This window comes from Heterocephalus glaber, unplaced genomic scaffold, assembly GCF_053883595.1.
Source record: "Heterocephalus glaber isolate CG9 unplaced genomic scaffold, H.glaber_assembly_v1.0 deba00000621, whole genome shotgun sequence".
NCBI classification, from domain to species: Eukaryota; Metazoa; Chordata; class Mammalia; order Rodentia; family Bathyergidae; genus Heterocephalus; species Heterocephalus glaber.
In genome coordinates this window covers 3545280-3564895 of record NW_028258153.1, presented here as the reverse complement: position 1 = coordinate 3564895, position 19616 = coordinate 3545280, and the positions used below count along the sequence as shown (strand labels likewise).

The 19616-nt window shown below is 42.1% G+C and overlaps 1 protein-coding gene across 2 annotated transcripts in view; it reads right to left on the bottom strand.

The window, feature by feature from the left end:
• Epha4 (EPH receptor A4) overlaps window positions 1–19382 on the bottom strand; it is a 143877-nt gene extending 124495 nt beyond the window's left edge. For both annotated transcript variants that reach the window (XM_004864483.4, XM_004864482.4), the window contains exons 1-3: window positions 19190–19382; window positions 16135–16202; window positions 11340–12003 (exon numbers count right to left, since the gene is read on the bottom strand). In XM_004864483.4, coding sequence (XP_004864540.1) covers window positions 11340–12003; window positions 16135–16202; window positions 19190–19280 — 823 coding nt within the window. In that variant the 5' untranslated portion in view covers window positions 19281–19382. The remainder of the gene's footprint in view (window positions 1–11339; window positions 12004–16134; window positions 16203–19189) is intronic.
• Window positions 19383–19616: the final 234 nt, after the last annotated feature.

The window sequence follows — 19616 nt, the reverse complement described above, 5'->3', positions numbered from 1 at the left end:
CATGTCATTTTTATTCCTATACATAGGTTTACAGGACCATGATAAGAAACAAACCTATAAAATATTCTTCTGTAAGCAGAGGCTAAATGGTACAAAATGGAGTGCTCTAACAGCTAAAGGTGAGTTCAGTCAACCAGTGCCCTCCTATTGATCTCTTATCTTTCCCAACACTTTTCTTCTAATCCTCTCCATAATTACATGAACTGCAGAGCTTTCCTGAAGCTGTCAATTCCTCTCACGTCATCCATTTTCAAATGGCCAGTGCAGAAGCAGGCTGGGCACTAGATCAAGCTGTCAATGTCCCCCACGCGGCTAGGGACAGTCCTCTTGGCATATCTGTCAGGGGCCTCCTAGGGTTCTTCAAAACTCTTCTCCCTTGGAGGAGGGCAAGAAGGGTGGAGGGAGCAGCGGAGTATTGATCCATTCTTTTAACATGCTAATTTGCCTGGGGCTGCTTCCCTCACTGCCAAGCTGGACACTTCAAAAGGAAACTGTTTTTCAAAGTGGAGATGTCTTTTTCAAACACTTAAAAACGGAAAACAAATGAATCTAAGTATCAAGTTCACAGTGCTATGTGAAAGAGGTTGGTCAAATAGAAACAGTAAACACACAGAAAGGGCATCTTAAATTAATTGATAGTAACAAGAAATTGGAAAGTTTGAAACATATTTTAAGCTTTGTGCCTGGCATAATCAATTAGAATGTAACCTACTGAGTTTAACATTAATCTTTGGGAGAAAAATTAAGGCTGATATAATTAAACTCATGAAAAACATTAATAACATTGACTTGATGAATGGGCATCTTTTTAAAGGAGGAAAATGAAAATAAAATTAAATGTTCATTCAGTTGCATCTCTAACTGGAAACACACCATGAAGTCTAGACCAAAAAAAAAAAAAAAAAAAAAAAAAGTTGGGAGATTGCCACATTACAGAAGTATTTTTGTTTATTTCCTCTGTTTTCAGTTTATTATTTCATCAGTAGAACATGGTAGAGATAAGATCACAACACATAATGAGGTGGCTCAATATTGCAAAGTACTGTAATTTTAAGTTTGCAAAAATTAACTCACGAAAAACAATGATTTGCAATTTTCAGGTCATGTATTTCTGGGAATATATTGTGAGTTGTGAATGATTATTAATGGAAGAAGTCATTTTAAAGACAGAGCAGTACCCATCATGGAGAATCCAGCTGACCCAGCTATTCCTCTGCTGGGTATCTTCCCCAAAGAATTAAAAGAATCAGACCACAGTGATTTATGTGCACCCATGTTCATAGCAGCACAATTTGTTTTGTTTTTTGTTTTTTTGGTACCAGGGATTGAACTCGGGTCCTTGCGCTTGTGCAGCAGGCAGCAAAACCAGTGAGCGAAATCCCTGGCCCCTACAGTACCACAATTGGTAATAGCTAAAACTTGGAAACAGCTCAAATGCCCATCAACTGGAAACTGGATAAAGGAAATGTGTTTTTTTAATAAAATGGAGTACTACTCAGCCATAAAAACATGAGAAATTAGAGACATTTATAGCTAAATGGATGCACATTGAGGCGATCCCCTTAAGTGAAATAAATAGGACACACATGTATAAATGCCAAATAGTTTCTCTAATGTGAGAAACTGAAAGTGTAAATAAGGACTAAAAGGTATAATAGATAATGTGAAATAGGAAGAAAAGGGGCAAAGGGGAAGGGGAAGTGGGAAGGGTAGGGGAAAGGAAAGAAGGGAATGGAATTAATATGAGAAAATGGAAAAATGGAAACAAAGTCTTTGTAAATAGGGAGGGATGGAGGGGTTGAAGGGCGGGCAGGGGAATGGGGAAAAATAAGAACCAAGAGAGATTATGTAAAGGTGCAAATTTCCAATGATGAATGTCAATATATTGTACACCTAAAATGTACCAATGATTAGAATGAATAATTGATAATGCGAAATAGGAAGAAAAGGTCCAAAGGGGTAGGGGTAGTGGGAGGGGTAGGGGAAAGGAAAAATGATGAGAAATGGAAAAAATGGAAATAAAGTCTTTGTAAATAGGGAAGGCAGGGGAGGTGAAGGGCAGGGAATGGGGAAAAAATAAGAACCAAGATGCATCATGTAAAGGTACAAGTTTCCAATGAGAAATGTAAATGTGTTGTATACCTAAAATGTACCAATGAAAGAATTAAAAAAAAAGAATCCAGCATGGAAAGCTGTAGTGGAAAACTTGACATGTTAAATCAGGGATGTTCTTAAGGACAAAGGCCCAAGAGAAAAGCATTCCCAACTGGCTGGGTCTTAACTGATCATGAGGTCGGCCCATATTTACCTGCCAGAGCAGTGTAAGAGGAAATCAGTATTCTGTTAACCTCTGACCCTTGGGATCTGAGGCAGACAAAGGCCCAAACGGGAGCCCTGGGAGAACACAGCCAAATGTCAAACAGCAGGGAAGTGATTGTGAGGGAAACATTTGGCGTGGGCATAGCCAGCTTCTCTGGGACAGACTGCTATTCACAGAAACAAGCCATGAAGAGATAACGCCATAAAATATGAACGAAACAGAACCTTTTTCGCCTGGCTTCTAAATTGTTAGTTTTATGGGACTTCATGCTGAACAGTATGAAAAAAAAAATCCAATTTGCTTTGAAGCGCATTAGTCTGTCTAACATCCTAATTATTGTTTACATTGCCATTTGCCTTCTATTAAGAATTGAATAATTACCCAGCACTTCATAGTTTAAAAAATACAAGCAAACAGGATTATCTGGGTAATTAAGAAACTGTACCACAGCTTTGAACTGGTGTGGGAAATATCTGTACATGTAAGGGAAATGATAATTATCAATCAATTTAGTCTGAATGGTATCTGAAGGATTTTGAGCAATTTGAGATCTGTAACTTATTAAACAGAGGTTAGTAAGATCACCTTTGAGAAGTGTGGGTCTCTTTAAATCCATCCTTAGAAACAAGAGCCAGATCAGCAAGCAGCTGAGTTTTCTCATCCCTTAATGACACCAGGGAACGCTGGTATAGAGCGTTCTGCTGCTCTTTAATCCTAGTAATCCATCCCAAATGGACTTTGAATAGCATCAGACTTTGTTAGGCCCTGTGGAGCTAAACCAAAGGCCCTTCCACCTTTAGATGCTGTTTTAACTGACCTTGCCTCCACATAATGACACTGCAAAGCGGAGGCAGTGCCCGTTTTCTGCCCTGCTACATCAGTCTGAATTCAAGACTAAGTGAACTTCAAAAACATTTCATGCAAAACCCTCTTCTTCTAGTTTACAAAATGCATTATGATCATGGCCTGTCTGAAGATAGTGCAGTTTTCAAGCAGAGTGTGAATTCTGTTGGGCAAAACAGTCAGGATGCTTGCACTACCTTTGTAGAAGGTATAAAATAAACGTAAAGTACATTTGGAGAGTTTGGGGTGTAATTCGGGAGACAATGTTTAACCAAAATACATACATGTACTAAGGTAAATCTACCTTTTGAATAAGAGTTTTACCTGGGGACAGAAGGGAAAACAATAGATTTTACATGTGATTCATGCTACGAAGACAGACGTATTCATTCCTACATGCAGAAACCCTGATGAAAGAACCAGCAGTGATCTGTGTATCACACACTTTCAACATCTACTTGCTGGAGGAGTGGTTGGATTCCAACGCATTAGTGACCCAAAGTGATTTTCCAAACTTCCAGGAGACTGGATAATTGTTTCACAAATAATTTCATCTTTTCCTTCACATTTTTTAAAGCCCTTTGTTGAGGCACTTCTAAACATTCCTAGCATAATCTGAAGAAGGGCATCCCCTCCCACCTCAGAAAGACCAGCAAGATTCCAGCTGAAGCTGTCACTAAACAGACAAGCCCAGGGATGCACTAAGGCTGTGTTCCTTTTCCAAGGGTCAAAGTGAAATGAGCAGCGGGAGCTTGGGTTATTCCACATGGGGCAAGGGGCTGGAGAGTGACAACCAGTCACACTGGGGTGGGGGCTGGGGGACAACACAAAAAGAGTCCCGTGCAAATAGTGGGCACTGGGCTCCTACCCCGAGTCTCTGGAAGCATTCAAATCAAAACCGAATTAATTTGCATGGTGTCTAAATCATTGGGTTCTGCATAAACAGAAGGCGATTTTGGCTGGAATTTCCAAAGGAAGCCCTCATTGCTTTTGTGAAAGAGGGAAATGGGTGTGCTGTTTTGCATGAGGGTGCATACAGAATATGCAAATGAAGAATCTGCAGCCCAGAGAGGCCAGGCCTGGCAGACAGCTGATGACCTGCATTCACCCAGAAAACACTGGGTGTCTCCAAAGGGAGTTGTACGTTGTCCCAACATGTTTGTTTCCCAGGAAGGCAAAATAGACCCTGAATATTCATAGAATGTCCATTTAGTCATGGGACTATTAATGACCCTCCAGATCATGGGACCAAGTGACCTCACCTGCCCTCCTCCCTAAAACAGTTCAGAGGTACCAGCTGTAATGGGATACAATGAGAAAGGTTTTCTGCTCCAAGTGAAAAAGATACAGTCTCTCTGGTCCAGGGGACAGCTGAGGCCTTCTTTAATCATTCCTGCTCACAAGCACAATAAAACTAAGGAGAGCACTGAGCCATGTTATTGGACACAGATAACCGGTTTTTAAGAAGCCAAAAGCTATAAATTGCTGCCTAATTTTATAGAAACATCTAAAGGATTGAATAAATAAAATGCCATTCTTCCAAGTAACCTAAATCTCCTACTAGATTATGAAAAAGTTCCAGAACTTTCGTCTTTTCATTCCAATTTCTAAAGCATCTAAGTGACCTGTAGAAAGGCAGCAGGGCGCTGTGCATCATTTGTCAGAGAAACTAAAAAGCCACTGGATCACATAGAGGTTCTCAAACTTTTTGGTCTCGGAAACTTTTTCCACTCTTGAAGTTACTGAGGACACCAAAGCTCTTCAATTTATGTGAGTTGTAGCCATCGACAGAAATCTCCAACAGCAAATCTATTTCATGTTAACACAAATGTTATAGTTTAATGAAAGATAACTACATAACCCAAAATCAAAGAAAACTAATGAGCAGAATGACATTATTTTACTTTTTTGAATCTGTTTTTACTGTCTCCTTTAATAGAGGACACCAGATTCGCATACATGCTTCAGTGTTCAGTAGCAAGATAGCACAGCACACATCAGATAAACTATGGAAAAGCCCTCCTGTACACCCATGAGAGAATGAAGGAAAAAGACAAATGCCATCTTTCTGTGAAGAAAGTTTTGACCTTGCAGGCCACATGCAAGGGTTTTACAAAATTACCCAGCTGGACTACATTTCAGATCCCCAGCACAATGACTTGGAAAATGGAAGGTTATCAACACAGATCAAGACCAGCCATTCATGACCCTTCATCATCTCTCAGGGTAAGTCACTACTGTGCCCTTCAAACAAACAAACAAACAACTAACAATCCTTTACTCTGGAACCTGATTGGACTGCTTTCACTGTGGGACCGAAACTGATCAGAAAGCCCACATTGTCACCACATTCCTAACAACAACAAAGAATTTAGAGTAATAATTTCCACATCCTAGGTAGATTAAGACTCGAGCCTCTCTCTGTTCTGAGCCCTTTATGCACACATACCTACGAACTTGAAGTTAAGGGAAGTTGAATGAGTGTCCACGATCACACATCTGGTTAAGTGGCTCAAGTAGAAACTTGACCCAACTCTTCAACTCCAAAGACATCTTTTAACCGCATGCACTAATTCTGTTAACTACAAGTGTTGCAGAAGAATGTTCAGCCCAAGAGATGATTCGTGAATGTGATAAAAAATAGTCAAGACTCAAAGTAGGAATCATAAACAAGGGCCTCATTAATTTTTCAGTCACATGGGAAGGTTTTGATACATCATGTTGACCCAGTGAATTATAATTCCACCAAATAAATGTTTAATATGAAACAGCCCTGAACTCTTTATGCATTCATTTATTTATTCATTCATTCAATGAACATTTAATGAGACTCTGTTGCATACTCATAACTTGAGGCACTAGTTTGGATACACATTAATTGGACTCATCCACTCACAAAAAAATTTTACTAAATTTACCATTCAAGATGAAACCATAAATGGACCAGGGATGTGGCTCAGTGGCACTGTGCCTGCCTGGCAAGCACAAGGTCCAGAGTTCGATCCCTGGTACCGAAAAAAAGATGAAACCAAAAACACACAGAGCAAGGTTAATCACTCTATTTTTAAAAAACAAAAGTGTGCAAGTTACAAATGTTGTTTAAAAACATTACCAGGAAATAGAGAAAATATGAAATGATGCTCATGATACTCAAATATCATAAAAGAAAGATGACAATTAAAAGGTAAACTGTATTTCTTATTTTCTTTTAAATATATGTACATGGGAACACATGGGCTGTGTGACAAAACATGAAGAATATTAACTCTTAAAGTTGCAGTGAGAGTTTGAAAAACTGCGTGTGTTTGTGTGTGTGTGTGTGTGTGTGTGTGTGTAGAAAGTGGGAGACTTCATTATTTACTTTATACAATTCTGCTTTGGAAATTTTTCTGAAAGCACACATTTCTTTGGTAATATTAAGTTCATCAATTAAATGCAAAAAAAAGAAAAATTGAGTGGTGAAGTTCATTGCCGTGAAAATCAAACTTGTATCAAGCCACCTCTGCTCTGCTTCATGGTAACTGAAAACCCATTTAATCAGTCTTTTTTCCTAAAGGCTCAAGTATTAACAGAGTAATTATGTCCTAATTCACTTTTGAAAGGTACATGGAGGCTCAGTTGGACTAAAATAAGTCATCAAATCTTAAATACCACATTTCAAAAATCTCTAACTGAGATAATTCCTAAATGAGACTTTGGTGAACCCAAAATAGAGGCCACTCCATGATTCACACTCACCAAAGAAACCTGGCCACACAAAGAAGGAAAAAAAACCAGAAAAAAGGACAATAATTAAACTTTGCTCTTCTCATAGATGAAGAATTACGTTATTCAGTGATCACAGTCATGCTTCAAAGCTGGAGATAAAAGCAGCTTTGTGATTCAAGCAATTGATTCTTAAAGACACGATTCAAAGGCAGAAGAAGAATTTCAAAAGTGGAAAGGATATAAAACAGTAACTCTCTGAACTATATTTTAAATGCTTCCTCTCCATCCCATCTTTTTCCTATGCCCCTTTTACAGTATATTAGAAAAACAAAGTAAGCTTTTTTGGACAGAGCTCTCTTTTTTCAGAGCATAAAGTTAATGTTTTTTTTTTTTTAATTTTAGAGCCACCAGGTCATTTCTGTCTTGTTTTCTTAAAAGAGCTTTTAATAAGACTTCTTTTGCTGATATGAACACATTACAGATATAATATTCAGTATGAGTCCTAGATAATAATTCAGTTTATAGTGAAATTATATATTATATGTATGTGTACATATACATTTTAATTAATTTTTTTCTGTTATGGTGGAGGTGGAAGGCTTACCAGTCTCAAGCACCGAACCACTGAATCACACCTCCATATCAATACAATTTATATATTTTACCAATCCTTGATTCCTGCCTGGCTTAATTTTGTCACAGGTGTTTCTTTGGCCTTAAGACTAACCCTATTAAGAATGTTTCCTTTTGGCTAGTATTATTTATATGCATGCGCTCTGAAAAATACTGCATGTTAGTATTCTCCAAACAACAAATCTGGGCCTCTCTCTTTTAACTTCTTACGATTTTTTAATGAAGCAAAAAGGAAGAGAGTAAAGGACGCTCCCCTCTGTTCCTTCAGCTTAAGGTTTCCTCAGGTCCTCAGGCACATTTCCTCACCAGAGGCGGACTGAAGAAGCAGGCTCTCAGCTGGATTTTCGATCTTTTCTCTGACAGTCTGACCAAGCCTGGTGTCTATGCTAGCAGTTCAGTTTTCCTCAGCACCCTGTTCCTAGGCCAGTGCTCACTCCAGTCCCGGGGCTAGGAAGAGGCCAGCCAAGTGGCTAGCACTCTTTGTCGTCTTAAGGAAACCAAACCAAACCATTTCAGAAAATGCTATTGAAGCACACAATGAACTTGCAGCTGCCCTGGGGCAAGCTCACCATCTCCCTGCCACTCTTGACACCTTCCTGGCTCCTTCACATTAACATGTATTACTGGGCATAAGAACTCCAAGAGGAAGTGTAGTTCTATCCTGAGGTCTCTTGAGGACTCTGGTGGATGACCAGGGTTAGGTTCAAACAACAGCGGACCAGAGACCCCACCTCACCCAGACCATTTTTAGCCAAGGATCCTTAGTCAAACATTTAAGATCTTAATCAATCTTCCCTCTGACCTCTCAGACCTCAAGGAAGATGGATGAGGAAGTAGATGACCTTTCACCTGTCCTTCTATTTGTCCTGCCACCACTGACTCATTGAAAAGACAATGGGGAGGAACCTGCTGCCAGAGTTCTGAAGACTTGGCCCATTCTCTTTTACATTCCTTCTTAAGCTGTCTTTACACTCTTTTTTGTCCCATCCCCAAAGCACTTGTCTCTCATTCAAAGGAAGGTTCTCTTTTTCGTGGGGGGTGGGAGGGAGGCACTTTCCAAATATCGTTTTCAATATGAAGTGTGAAAATGGTCATTAAAGAGCAAAAGATACAGAGATGGTTCCTATTCTAGCCAAGACTTTGGAGAGTAGCTGAAAGATAATTTCCTTTTATTGTTTCAACTCAACATCCTTTATGTCAACAGCTATGACTTTGGGGAGAGCAGATGATCAAAGAAATTTCCACCTATTTTATGATCTACAAGGTGACCTTTACCAATTTTCAATCCCTAAGTCTTATAGCAAGTTTGTGAGTTAAGTAATACTTTTCTCATCCCATTTTATAGATGAACAAACCAAGGTTCAGAAGGCTTAAGAAATGTACCCAAAGTGATACAGCTAAGTGACCAAACTGAGATGGATTTCCTTGTCTCCACGTTTTTCTGCTATGCCTGGATGCTTCTGCTACCAGTAATGTCGAGAATCAATGATTGTTATTTGGGATTTTCATGGTGTTGCATCATCTTTTTTAAGTTTGGAATTTAAGAATCCTTGCCATTCAAATATTTCCTTCTTTCATAAATTCAGATATTCTTACTTGGTAGAAATAAAACTAATAATCAGAGTATAAGGTTTTGTGCAAGTTGCTTCTTAAAGGAGCTAATCCTTTTACGAGAAAAACAAAATAAAATATTTTAAATCCTGGTTTCATGCATGAAAACACTGAAGTTACTCGAAAATGGCTCATTCAACTTTCCTCTCCCATTCACAGCTTGAAATAGACGGGACCAGGATCATCAAAGCCCTCCCCTTCCATGAACCACATGATTAACTGGATTCCCTAGATTATTTCCATAAAGCAAACCACTAAAATGTTCAATTGCCTTTACATTCACTTTGCTCTACATCTTTTCCTCTTTTTCCCCTAATTTGGGCTGTAAAAATGTCCAAGAGTTGCACAGTGTAGCAATGAATGAGTTACTGGGCTCTATGACAATTGAAAATCAATGGCGTTAGATACAGGGAGATGAGCTAATGCTAGAAGGGTGAACATTTTAGCAGGAAATGGGAACCAATGTGTCTGTGTGGGTTTTTTTAATATATATAAGAATCTTGACATGTGAACATGTGCAAGTCTTGTCTTACAAAAATTGAAATGGCAGAATAATTTACTCTAAAATGGGGTGTGGTGTCATTGCCTTGTTCATTTCCCCATTACGGCTATGATCATTGTAATTTAGTTGCCAATAACAATGCCCTCACATATTTTCTAATGTTCATATCAGAATAAACTCCAGGGTCCAATTCATTCAGAATAGCTTATGAAGTTAGTTGCCTAGTCAAAAGCAAATAAAACAGCAGAAAATTAATCCATGCAGAAAACTTTAAATTCTGATTTGCAAAGTTTTAAGTTTACAAGTTCTCCTTTCTTACTCTAAGTCAGTCCTTATTCTGATTAATTTGCAATGAAATTAAGGACAGTTTATTTACTCCTAGAAATAACAATAGCAGATTAGTAATGGTGCTTGGGAAAAATACAAACTAGGAAAAGGGAAGCATTTTCTTTGGGTTATGACTACTGACTCCCAGTCAATCAAGTACAAGGCCCCACAGTGAATCCCACCCTGTCATTAAGGTGGTTGAAATGCCAGACAAATTGTTCGTCAGTCAGTTATTTCAGTCCCTTTCATCACCAAATCAGTTGAGCCATGCGGGGATGCAGTCCACAATTCAACAATCACCAAGAGAAAAGATGACTGATCTGTTGCAGAGGGAACACGGTTATAGTGTAACTGTGGAGCAATGACCATAACCATTCCGGGGAGGCAGCAGTGGACTATCGACAATCACTAAAGACAAAAACCAAGCAAGACAAAAACTTGGGATAACTGAGTTTTGTAAGACTTAAAGCACCCATACATGAGCCATCCATGTAAATATGGATACAAAACTCTTTTGAAGTAAAAGATCTCATAATCTCCCTAGCATTCTGATAGAAAGGGAAAATAAGCCAAGAATGATTGCATACATTGATCTTTATGTGAAAAAAAATCACCTTAGTAATATGATAAGCCATAATTAACATGGTAAAAATGCATTATTTTTTCAGAAACTCAATAACCCAAATAGATTGCAATTTACTATTGCCCCTGACCACAGATCAAATAAGAAGACTCTTACTAACTCTATTATCATCTCCTAAGAGAAATAAAGAGGTCCTCCAATAAGATTGATTTCACTTAGAGACCCTGTCAATGAGTATTCAATGGAAGAGGACATTCTTGAAAAGCTCTTTCTCCACTTCGTTACTTCCCCACCAGTCTACAGGTAGAGGGGAAAAAGAAGGTTATTTATGTAGCTCGATTTTAATCAGTGGCAGGGAACTGGAACAGCACAATCCTGATTTCACACTTAAATCATTCAAGCACATATACTTAGGATGAAAGATATTCACCATCTTTGTCATTTTACCAAGTCTATACATAGGAAAACTATGGCTCAAAAATGTGTCCGCCCTCCTTAAGTACGGATCAATCAAGCCCATTTCTTCAGCTTGTTCATTTACATTTCAGAGGGTACAACAAGCAGACTCGATCTAAGTGCCTGTTAGCAAATGTGCTTGGCCTTTTGCTGATTACAGCAGCATCATTTATTTTGTCAGTGTTAGAAAAGTCTCAGCCTTGCCACCTGGAGCTATAGCACTTACTCATTAGACCCCTCTGTCCCACCACATCCCACAGGGGCTGCTAATTACTGGCTTTACTCCATTTAGTTTCATCTCTGATTTAATTATGTGCACTAAGCCCTAATGAAAAGTACAATATGGCTCCTCTTACCTTGGCATTCTCCATTCTGCTCTTCATGCCCAGCATTGCATAGGCAGTTGCCAATGGGGACCAGCCATTCACCATCTGCCCCACAGTACATTTTTGGCACATCCTTCTCTTCCGAGTTGTTGACACAAGAGCCTCGAACTTCCACCAGGGAGGAGGTATCAGCCCCTGTGATGGTGTCTGGAAACTGGGCCAGATTGCGAACAGTGAGTGGGCATTTCTTATAGAACACTCGGACTGACACCAGGGCAATGCAGGCACCGACATCCTGAAAAGCCAGGTAAAACCCCTTTTTGCTCAGTGGCCCCACATCCCGGATCTCAGTGTTGAGCTTCATGATTCTGTCGCCAATGTCTACTTGGGTGAAGCTCTCATCAGCAGCAATGGTGTCAATCTTAGCAAACTGGCTCTCTCTGATGAAACGTTCCTTGTCATTGTCTGATTCGTAGTAGTACAGGTTAAACGTCTCCTTGCAGGTCCCCATGACTCCTGGGAGGCTATTGCAGTCCCGCAAGGTGAACTTGATCTCAATGTACACCCTCTGAGCTCCTTCCCGGGTGATCCAATCAGTTCGCAGCCAGTTATTCTGGCTGGGTTCCATCACGTTGCACACTTGGTAGGTTCGGATTGGTGTGTTTTTTTCATCCATGATACTCACTTCTTCCCACTACAAAGATCCAGGGGAAACATGTCAGTAACAAAGCTTCATCATATATGATTTGTCAACTCTGTTACTCCACTCTAGTCTAGTATTCTACTTGCATAGGGCATCAATCAACTATTTTTCTTTCAATAATAAAGAAAATTATTGTGCGCCAATCCTCATGAATAATGCATCTTATAAGAGATCAAACAGTATTTTATTGAGGAAGTGACTTTAGGTTTTTTTTTTAACTGTTTAATTTTTTCTGCCTAAAATCCAAAGGCAATCATGGATTTATAGCTTCTGAGTTCTCAGCAGTTCCTTGTGGTGGTCCAACAACCTCAAATTCACCTATTACAACAGCTACAATTTCAAGTGGCAACTGTTCAAATTTGCTCATACATGAAAAAAAAACAACTAGTATGTGTATTGTTTCAAACACTGAACAGAGATCAGCAAATTAAGGGCAGGAAGAACAGAGCTTGCCAAAGGAAGACGATTATCAGTTAATTAGTTGTGCTCCTGTCAGAACTTTTCTCTCTAATACCTAAAAAAAAGTCAACTGAATTTTTTGGCACCACCACTACTCTTTAAAAGTGGCAAAGAAAATACCATCATTCTGGTTTCTGTAATCCTAGGAAGACCGCAAATTTTATGACTGGGCTTCTCAAATATACTCAGGAGGAGAAACTTTTCAGGAGCATATATTCAATTAAAAAGTTTGCACACCTTCTTAAAAACAGACACGTAGGTAAAAAGGAGTGAATACTTGCTCTGCTTCTAACTATCCAGTGGACAATGAAAATAAAATTGTAAGTGGTGTTTATGATTGAAAGCCCAAGACCTTTAAGCAGGTCAGTAGTGTTTTCATTTCATTCTACTTGCTAACACAAAGATGGTAATGGTAGAATCATCAGAATTCAGAGGAATTTACTGTAACTAGAGTGGTAACTTCACTCTCCCTATTGCTTTTAAAAATAATCCTGAAAACACTAAGACAGTTTGGGTTTCTAGCTCCTAGGAGGGTTGTAGGCAGCCTCCAGTTCTTCATTAACATCTACAGTAATGCATTGATATGGATCTGGCATAAATCAGCTTAAGTACCTAACACATGAATATAATTAAAGGGAAAAAAGATAGTTTTACAAAATTTGCATTCTGCAATAGCTCCACTTAAGTTCCATTCAATCCAAGAAAGTACATAGAATCATAACGTATCTTTCCCATCTGCACACTGGAAAACTATTAATGGATGGAAAGGTTACTATGTGAGGGGTCATAATGCATAAAATGTTGTATTCCTTTCATCTGCTACCATTATGAAAGTTGGAAGTGGGAGGAGTAAGTGCCCTGTGGTGATTAGAATTTTCTTTTATCTAGCAAGTAATAAATCACCAGTAATTTACTTATTTGGGGAAATTCATGTAAATCCAAAAATAGATCCCCACCTTCAAAAAGACCTATTCAGCATCCACCTCATCTCAGAACAAAGGGAAAATGGGAAAACGCATTTATCAGTGTGAATGAAAGCACAGAGAGATCTCACCATAGATTTCATACAGGTCTGGTGTGAACTGTCCAACCTGAGAATCATTGTCTAAACACACTGATCAATTCACTAGAAAGAACAATGGCATAGCTTCCCTTATACAATGAGCATCAGCAGACTCTTTAAAGAAACACAGCCATGATATTAACTTGTTTAATTCTTTTTTGTTTTTGCTACAATGTTACACCATCAGGATCCATCACTTTCAGTTTCTAATGTTCTGCAGAATTACTCTTGCGGACAGTGAGCTGTCTGTCTGGACTCTGCCTCACCTTTGACTGATTGGAATTGTGAAATCAGGTTTCTTTTCAAAAGTAACACTAGCAATAAAGACCAAATGTCAATATCACACAACTACCCTAAGTTTCCAACAAAGATATGAAATGTTCTAAGCACAGGGAGAGATCTAAGAATAGTAAAAGAATGAACATGTTTTTATTTTCAAGAAGGAAGAAATTTTGAAAGACAATCCGTGCATGCCTAGTTGGTAGACACACAGTTTATCCCTTCTCAAGGCTAGAAAAAGTCTTCTTTAATGATAAAATGTAAGTTTTGATTAAATTTTACAATTTCACATACAATTTCTCAATGGCAATTATGTCTTTTGGAATGACTAATTCTGTTGTAAACTAATGAAAGTTCACTTCTAACCTTTTATAACAATGCTTTAAATATTACACTCTTAATACATAATAAAAGAAGAAAAACTTCCTATATCAGCCCATAGAAAGCTCTGGGCCCTATACAGTAAACTGCATAGACAACTGAAAGAAGTATATATAGTAAACTTTCAAGACAACTGAAAGAAGTTTTGTGTCTAGAGAAAGTGACCAGGTGTTCTTTCAGAAGTTCTGGACAGGGAATTAAAAAAAGAAAAAGAAAGAAAGAAAAGGAAGAAAAAAAAAAGACGTTCTGTAGCATATTAAATTGCAATAAAAGCTTTCCAGAAACTAGATAGATCACAGACACGGTACTCTCAAATAAGTCACATGTATATTTAGTGAAATGAATTAGTTCAAAATCATACTGGATGTATTCTCTCCTCAAACTTAAAAGCAGCCCATAGGAAACATATGGCTCATTAAATGTGTTAATAGAAGTACAGACAGTTTCTACCTTCAGTTTTGCTAGCACTTGTAATACACTTTAACCTATGGAGAAATCCTCCTGGTAGAGCAGCCTGGGAAAGCCCCGCCTGATGCAGTGACCTTTCCGGGGTATAGGATTAACAATGAGCCTGACTCTCACTAAGATAAAGCTGTACCTTTCCTCACATTCAAAGGATGAGGGCAATTGCCTGCAATCAGTGGTGAATGCAGCCTGTCTACACTGCCAGCAGCCTGCCAATCACTCTCTCTCTCCCCTTTAAAAAATGGTTTTGGGCACGGACTAGAATTTTTCAGCAAAGAGCAAGACAACAACAGCAGTCAAGTTCAGACAGATAAAGAAGAAGACACTGCAGTCTCTGTTTTATTTCAGACAGATTATAGTGCCTGCTTTGATTCTTCATTTTTTATCACCATTTTCTTGCCTGGTCTTATTTTGGAAACATCTTCTTAACAGTTTCTGTGAATCTTTTTTTTGTTGTTTTTTTAAATCCTTTATAGTCGATTCGATTGTTAGACGTGGAGAGCCATGCTGGGTGTTAGCATTACCATTTTTTGCCTGGTAAAGACTCTTAATCCTTCATTCTCATTGTTTTTAATCAATTGACTGAGTCATAAACTATCAAGCATGTAAAGGTCAGATAATTTGCTTGATTTTGAAAGGATGTAAGAATTATTTCAATTTGGCAGAAGTCAGAGTTACACTCAGTACTGACTTCTTTCCAGAGCTGATTCATTCTGACTTGTTACTGGGGAGTTGGGGGACGGCTGGGTGAATCCAGCCAGCGACCTAGCAACAAGCTCTGAAGCCTCTGAAGGAGGCCGTCAGTGAGGGCTGCAAATTTGAGAAGAAATCAACAGGGACAGCGTCCCAAGTCCCAAAGATCTCCATTCAAATACTCCAAAGTTTTCACATCTAACACCAACAATGCACAAGCTTGTAGTTTTTCTGCACAGAGTAGGCCCTGACAGGAGCCTACCAGGCTTTCTCTTGCCTGTAGACAGAACAGCAGCTGATTTAAGGTCGTGATAGCAAGGTAAGGACCCTAACCCCCTACTGATGTAGGTACAATCAGAAATGTTTTTTCCCGGGTATTTTTGTGTATATTCACTGTCCTCATCTGGAAGCAGAACAATTGCTCTAAAGTGAACCCTGTCAGGGCTTCATGGCCATCACAGTAATAGCCATAAATTCTAATTTGGTCCCCTGATCATATTTCTTGTCCGTATTTTAGTTTTAAATAGGCATCTAAGTCTATGCGTGCACCAGTCTCCTAATTTTGAAACCCCCTTCTGCCCTTTTGGTTTCTAGTTCCTCCATGACAGAGCCATCCAGAGGGAGTATAGGATTTCTCCAACAAAGCGTAATTCACTTCATAGGCCACAGCGGAAATCTGACCCCCTCACCACAATCACCAAGAATCAAGCCATTAGGACTCTCTGAAAGTTGCTAATCACTCCTTTTTTACCCTTTGCAGCAGAGAGCAATTCAGAACTTACCCCTCCTTCCAGAGGGCTTGCTATCCACCCAAGTTCTCCCTGAACGGATCTGGAATCCAATAAAGTAACTGCAAAAAAACAAAGGAAAATAGATTAATTTCCAATTGGAAAAAGGCAATAATACAAAAACCATTTGCCTGAGCGTTTCCATATGTGCGGAGCGGGTGCATATCCAACTCTGATCAAAACCTAAACTTGGTCTCACTTAGGTAAATAATCATTACTCACTCGATCCCCTCCCCTCTTTATATCTGCAGGTTCTTATTTATTTAACTTGCTTAGCATTTAAAATTCCATCCTGGGGCTCCGTCAATTCATTTTCTAAAGAGGATGAATAGAGAATCTCAAGCACAATTCCAAAAAACCCCAAAAACCCAATATATTAATGTAGGGCAGCAACACTTGAGAGCAAAAGCAGCGTTCATCTCTGTCTGGTATCTACTAAAAGTATTTGTTTGTGCAAGTTTCAGATGACCGTATAACTCATCCTCATGGCGACAGAAGCACAAATGAATTCTATCAGACTATGCAAAGGTTCAGGGAAAAAGCTGTCTCCTGTTAACATTTTCCCCCTTCCCCAGCAAATAAATAGTCCCTGTATGTGGTATCCGCTGGTTAAAAAATAAAATAAAATCGAAGTTTCAGAAAGCGGGGTGTGGGAACTGGGTGCCAGACGTGTGGAATTAGAATGCAAATGTTCTCAAGTGTTCTGTCTTTCGCAGGTCTTTTGGAGAACAATCAATCGGAGACTCGTCCTCCGCCCCCGGGAAATCACTGGTTTGAATTTTAGGTACGGAGTGGTACCTAGTGGATTTAACATGCTTGTGCTACACCTCAGAGTGTGCCTCAAAGCTTAGGGGGGAAAGGAGCGAGCGCCTACAGAGCTGCAGTACCCCGCTCGGGCTGGAACAGGACTAGGCACTGACGACACTGAAAGGGATGCAATGAATTCGAAACCTCTTCACATTCCCTTTCCCACCGCGATCCGCAGGCCTGGAGGTCGAAAGGCCCATCTCAAAGGCATCTCTGGGTTATTAATTTGATCAGCGAGGCTGGTCCTTCGGGCGGGGGGAGGGGTGGGAAGGCCGAGGCTCCATCTTCGCTCTTGCGCCCCCAACTCCCAGTCTCAGGCCCAGGCCCCCGAGTTCTGCCCATCTCCCTCTTATTACACCCCCTAAGTCAAGACAGTTAAAACTCAGCCTTTCCCCCGATTCTCCTGGGGAGCTGGAATTCCAGGGGTCTGTTCATCATTTTTAAACGTTGAGTCTTCCCGGGGTCGCTCCCGCCCGGAGTTGCGCCCCCTCCCCGTTCTCTCCTCTCGGTCCCCAGAGAAAAGCCCGCTACATCCATTTGGATTTATGTAAGGTGGATTAGGGACACAAAGGGAACAATAAGACCCAATTTACAAAAAAAGGGAGGGAGTAGAAAGGGAGGGTAAAAGGGAGAAAAGGAAACGTGATGGGAATAAAAAGCAACAAAATGAATTAATTTTTAAGGAAAGGAGGGGCCCGGGAGGGGGTGTAGCCCCCTTTCAACCTCGGTGCCTTTTTGTCCAGCATTCCCAAGTTTTGCTTCCAAAAGAATACGCAAAAGGAATCCAAAGAAAGAAAGGGGGGAGGAAAGAAAAAAGAAAAAGAGAAGAAAGTCCACGTCGGGAGCGAGAGGTCTAGGAACCGTCCTAACAAGTGTGCGAAGTAACCAGGAGAACGCGGGACCCACGATTCCGCTCACGACTCCCACCCTGGGGACTGAGCGGCGGCGGTGGCGGCGGCGAAGACCGCAATCGAACCCAGGTCCGAAAGAGGGGTGGGGGCGATCTGGAGCGCGGGAGAGCGCCCCTTTCCCGGGAGCAGCGTCTACGGGCAGGTGTACACCACGGTCCGGGAGCCTCCGTCTGGAGAGCTCTGGGTACCGGCTGGCCAGCCAAGGCTAAGTTGGTTTTTGGCTCCCTCCTTCGGAACAGGGAAAATGAGAAGCCTGCACAGGGACGGGTGGAGGGATGGACAGATGGCTGCGGAGACCGAGAGGCGGACGGACAGATGGACAGACGGACGATGGATGTGGTGAGGGAAGAGTCCACAAGACACGACAAAGGCTACACGCACGCAGGGTGGACCACAAGGGTTTCGCTGGGAGAGACGCACAAGCGCGCGCGGGGCCCACACACACACACACGCTTGCGCGCGCGCCACGCGTACACACATAGCTTTCCTCTCTGGGCCCAGCAGAACTAAAGGGTCGCCCCCCACCTCCCGACATAGTCCTCCCCGCACGTCTGAAGAGAAGCGCAGAAAACGGCGCCCAGCGGGACCTGTCCGTCCCGGGCCTTCGCTCCAAACTAGCCCAGTGCTCCGTGCCGGGCTCGTGATGTGAAAACTCGACGATGCTCAACTTGCGGGTGGATGGTCCTGGTGTACGGGGCGATCGGAGGAGCTGGGGCTGCCCTAGGCCGGCGATCGCACCGAGAGGCGCGGGCCCGGGCGGAGAGATAGGAGTCTGAGGCCGGGCGCTAGAAAGCAGGTCACTGCCGCCCGCGAGCGGCGCCACGACCTCTGCGAGGCTGAGCCCCGGAGTACGGTCGGGGGAAGCGCAGAGCTCGGGAAACTTTGCAGAAACCAGAGCTTGAAGGCTTCCACGAGAAGCCGGGAGCCCCGCGCCCTCACTGCGCCGCAAGCTTGCGCTTCCCCCTCGCCCGGGGCTGCTGGGGAAGGGGACTCGTCCTCCATTCTGTGTTGTTTTCCAGCCCGGGCCGGAGCTCCGTGCATCCCCTCGGGGCGCTTCATGCGGACCCCGCGGGAGGATGCTGATCAACTTTGGCCTTTGGCTACAAACTTGGGCCCCCCCACGCCCACACGGGTCAGCGCCACGGGGTGGGCAGCCCGGCGGCTCTGCGGCGCCCCAGTTCGGACTTTGAGTTCCCGCAGTCTTCTCCCGAGTCGGGACGCACGGCTCCCTCCAGGCTCCGCATCCCGGCCGCCCCGCGCTCCCTGGGACCCTTCCCCCGCCGATCGGGTCCTGTCCGTGCCCGACCGTAGAAAGCCCACCCCGCGCTTACCTTCATTCGCCGGGTACACCCTAGAACCGGTGACAGCGTCGCAAATCCCAAAGAGAAACGAAAAGAGGACGAAATAGAAAATCCCAGCCATGGTTCGCCGTGCCAACGCTGCTATCCTGCCGCTTCTATCCCAGCGGAATAAATGCTTAAGTTAGGAGTGCAGCAAGCTGAAGACATTGCCAAGAGGGTGGGCCCGGCCCGTGACGTGCGCCCGCCAGTCCGGGGCCCGCGGCCAATGGGGGAGCACACGGGGTGGCCCAGGCCCCGCCCCCAACCAGAGCCCGCCCCCACCCCGCCCTCTCGGGCTCCTTGGGGCGCAGGTCTCCCGGGGCTCGAAGGGGCGAGCTCTGCCGGGTCCCGGTCCCCGCCGGAGCGAACCCGCGTGGTCCCCGACTCCACTGAGGGACGGGGTCCCTGGGCGACTGTG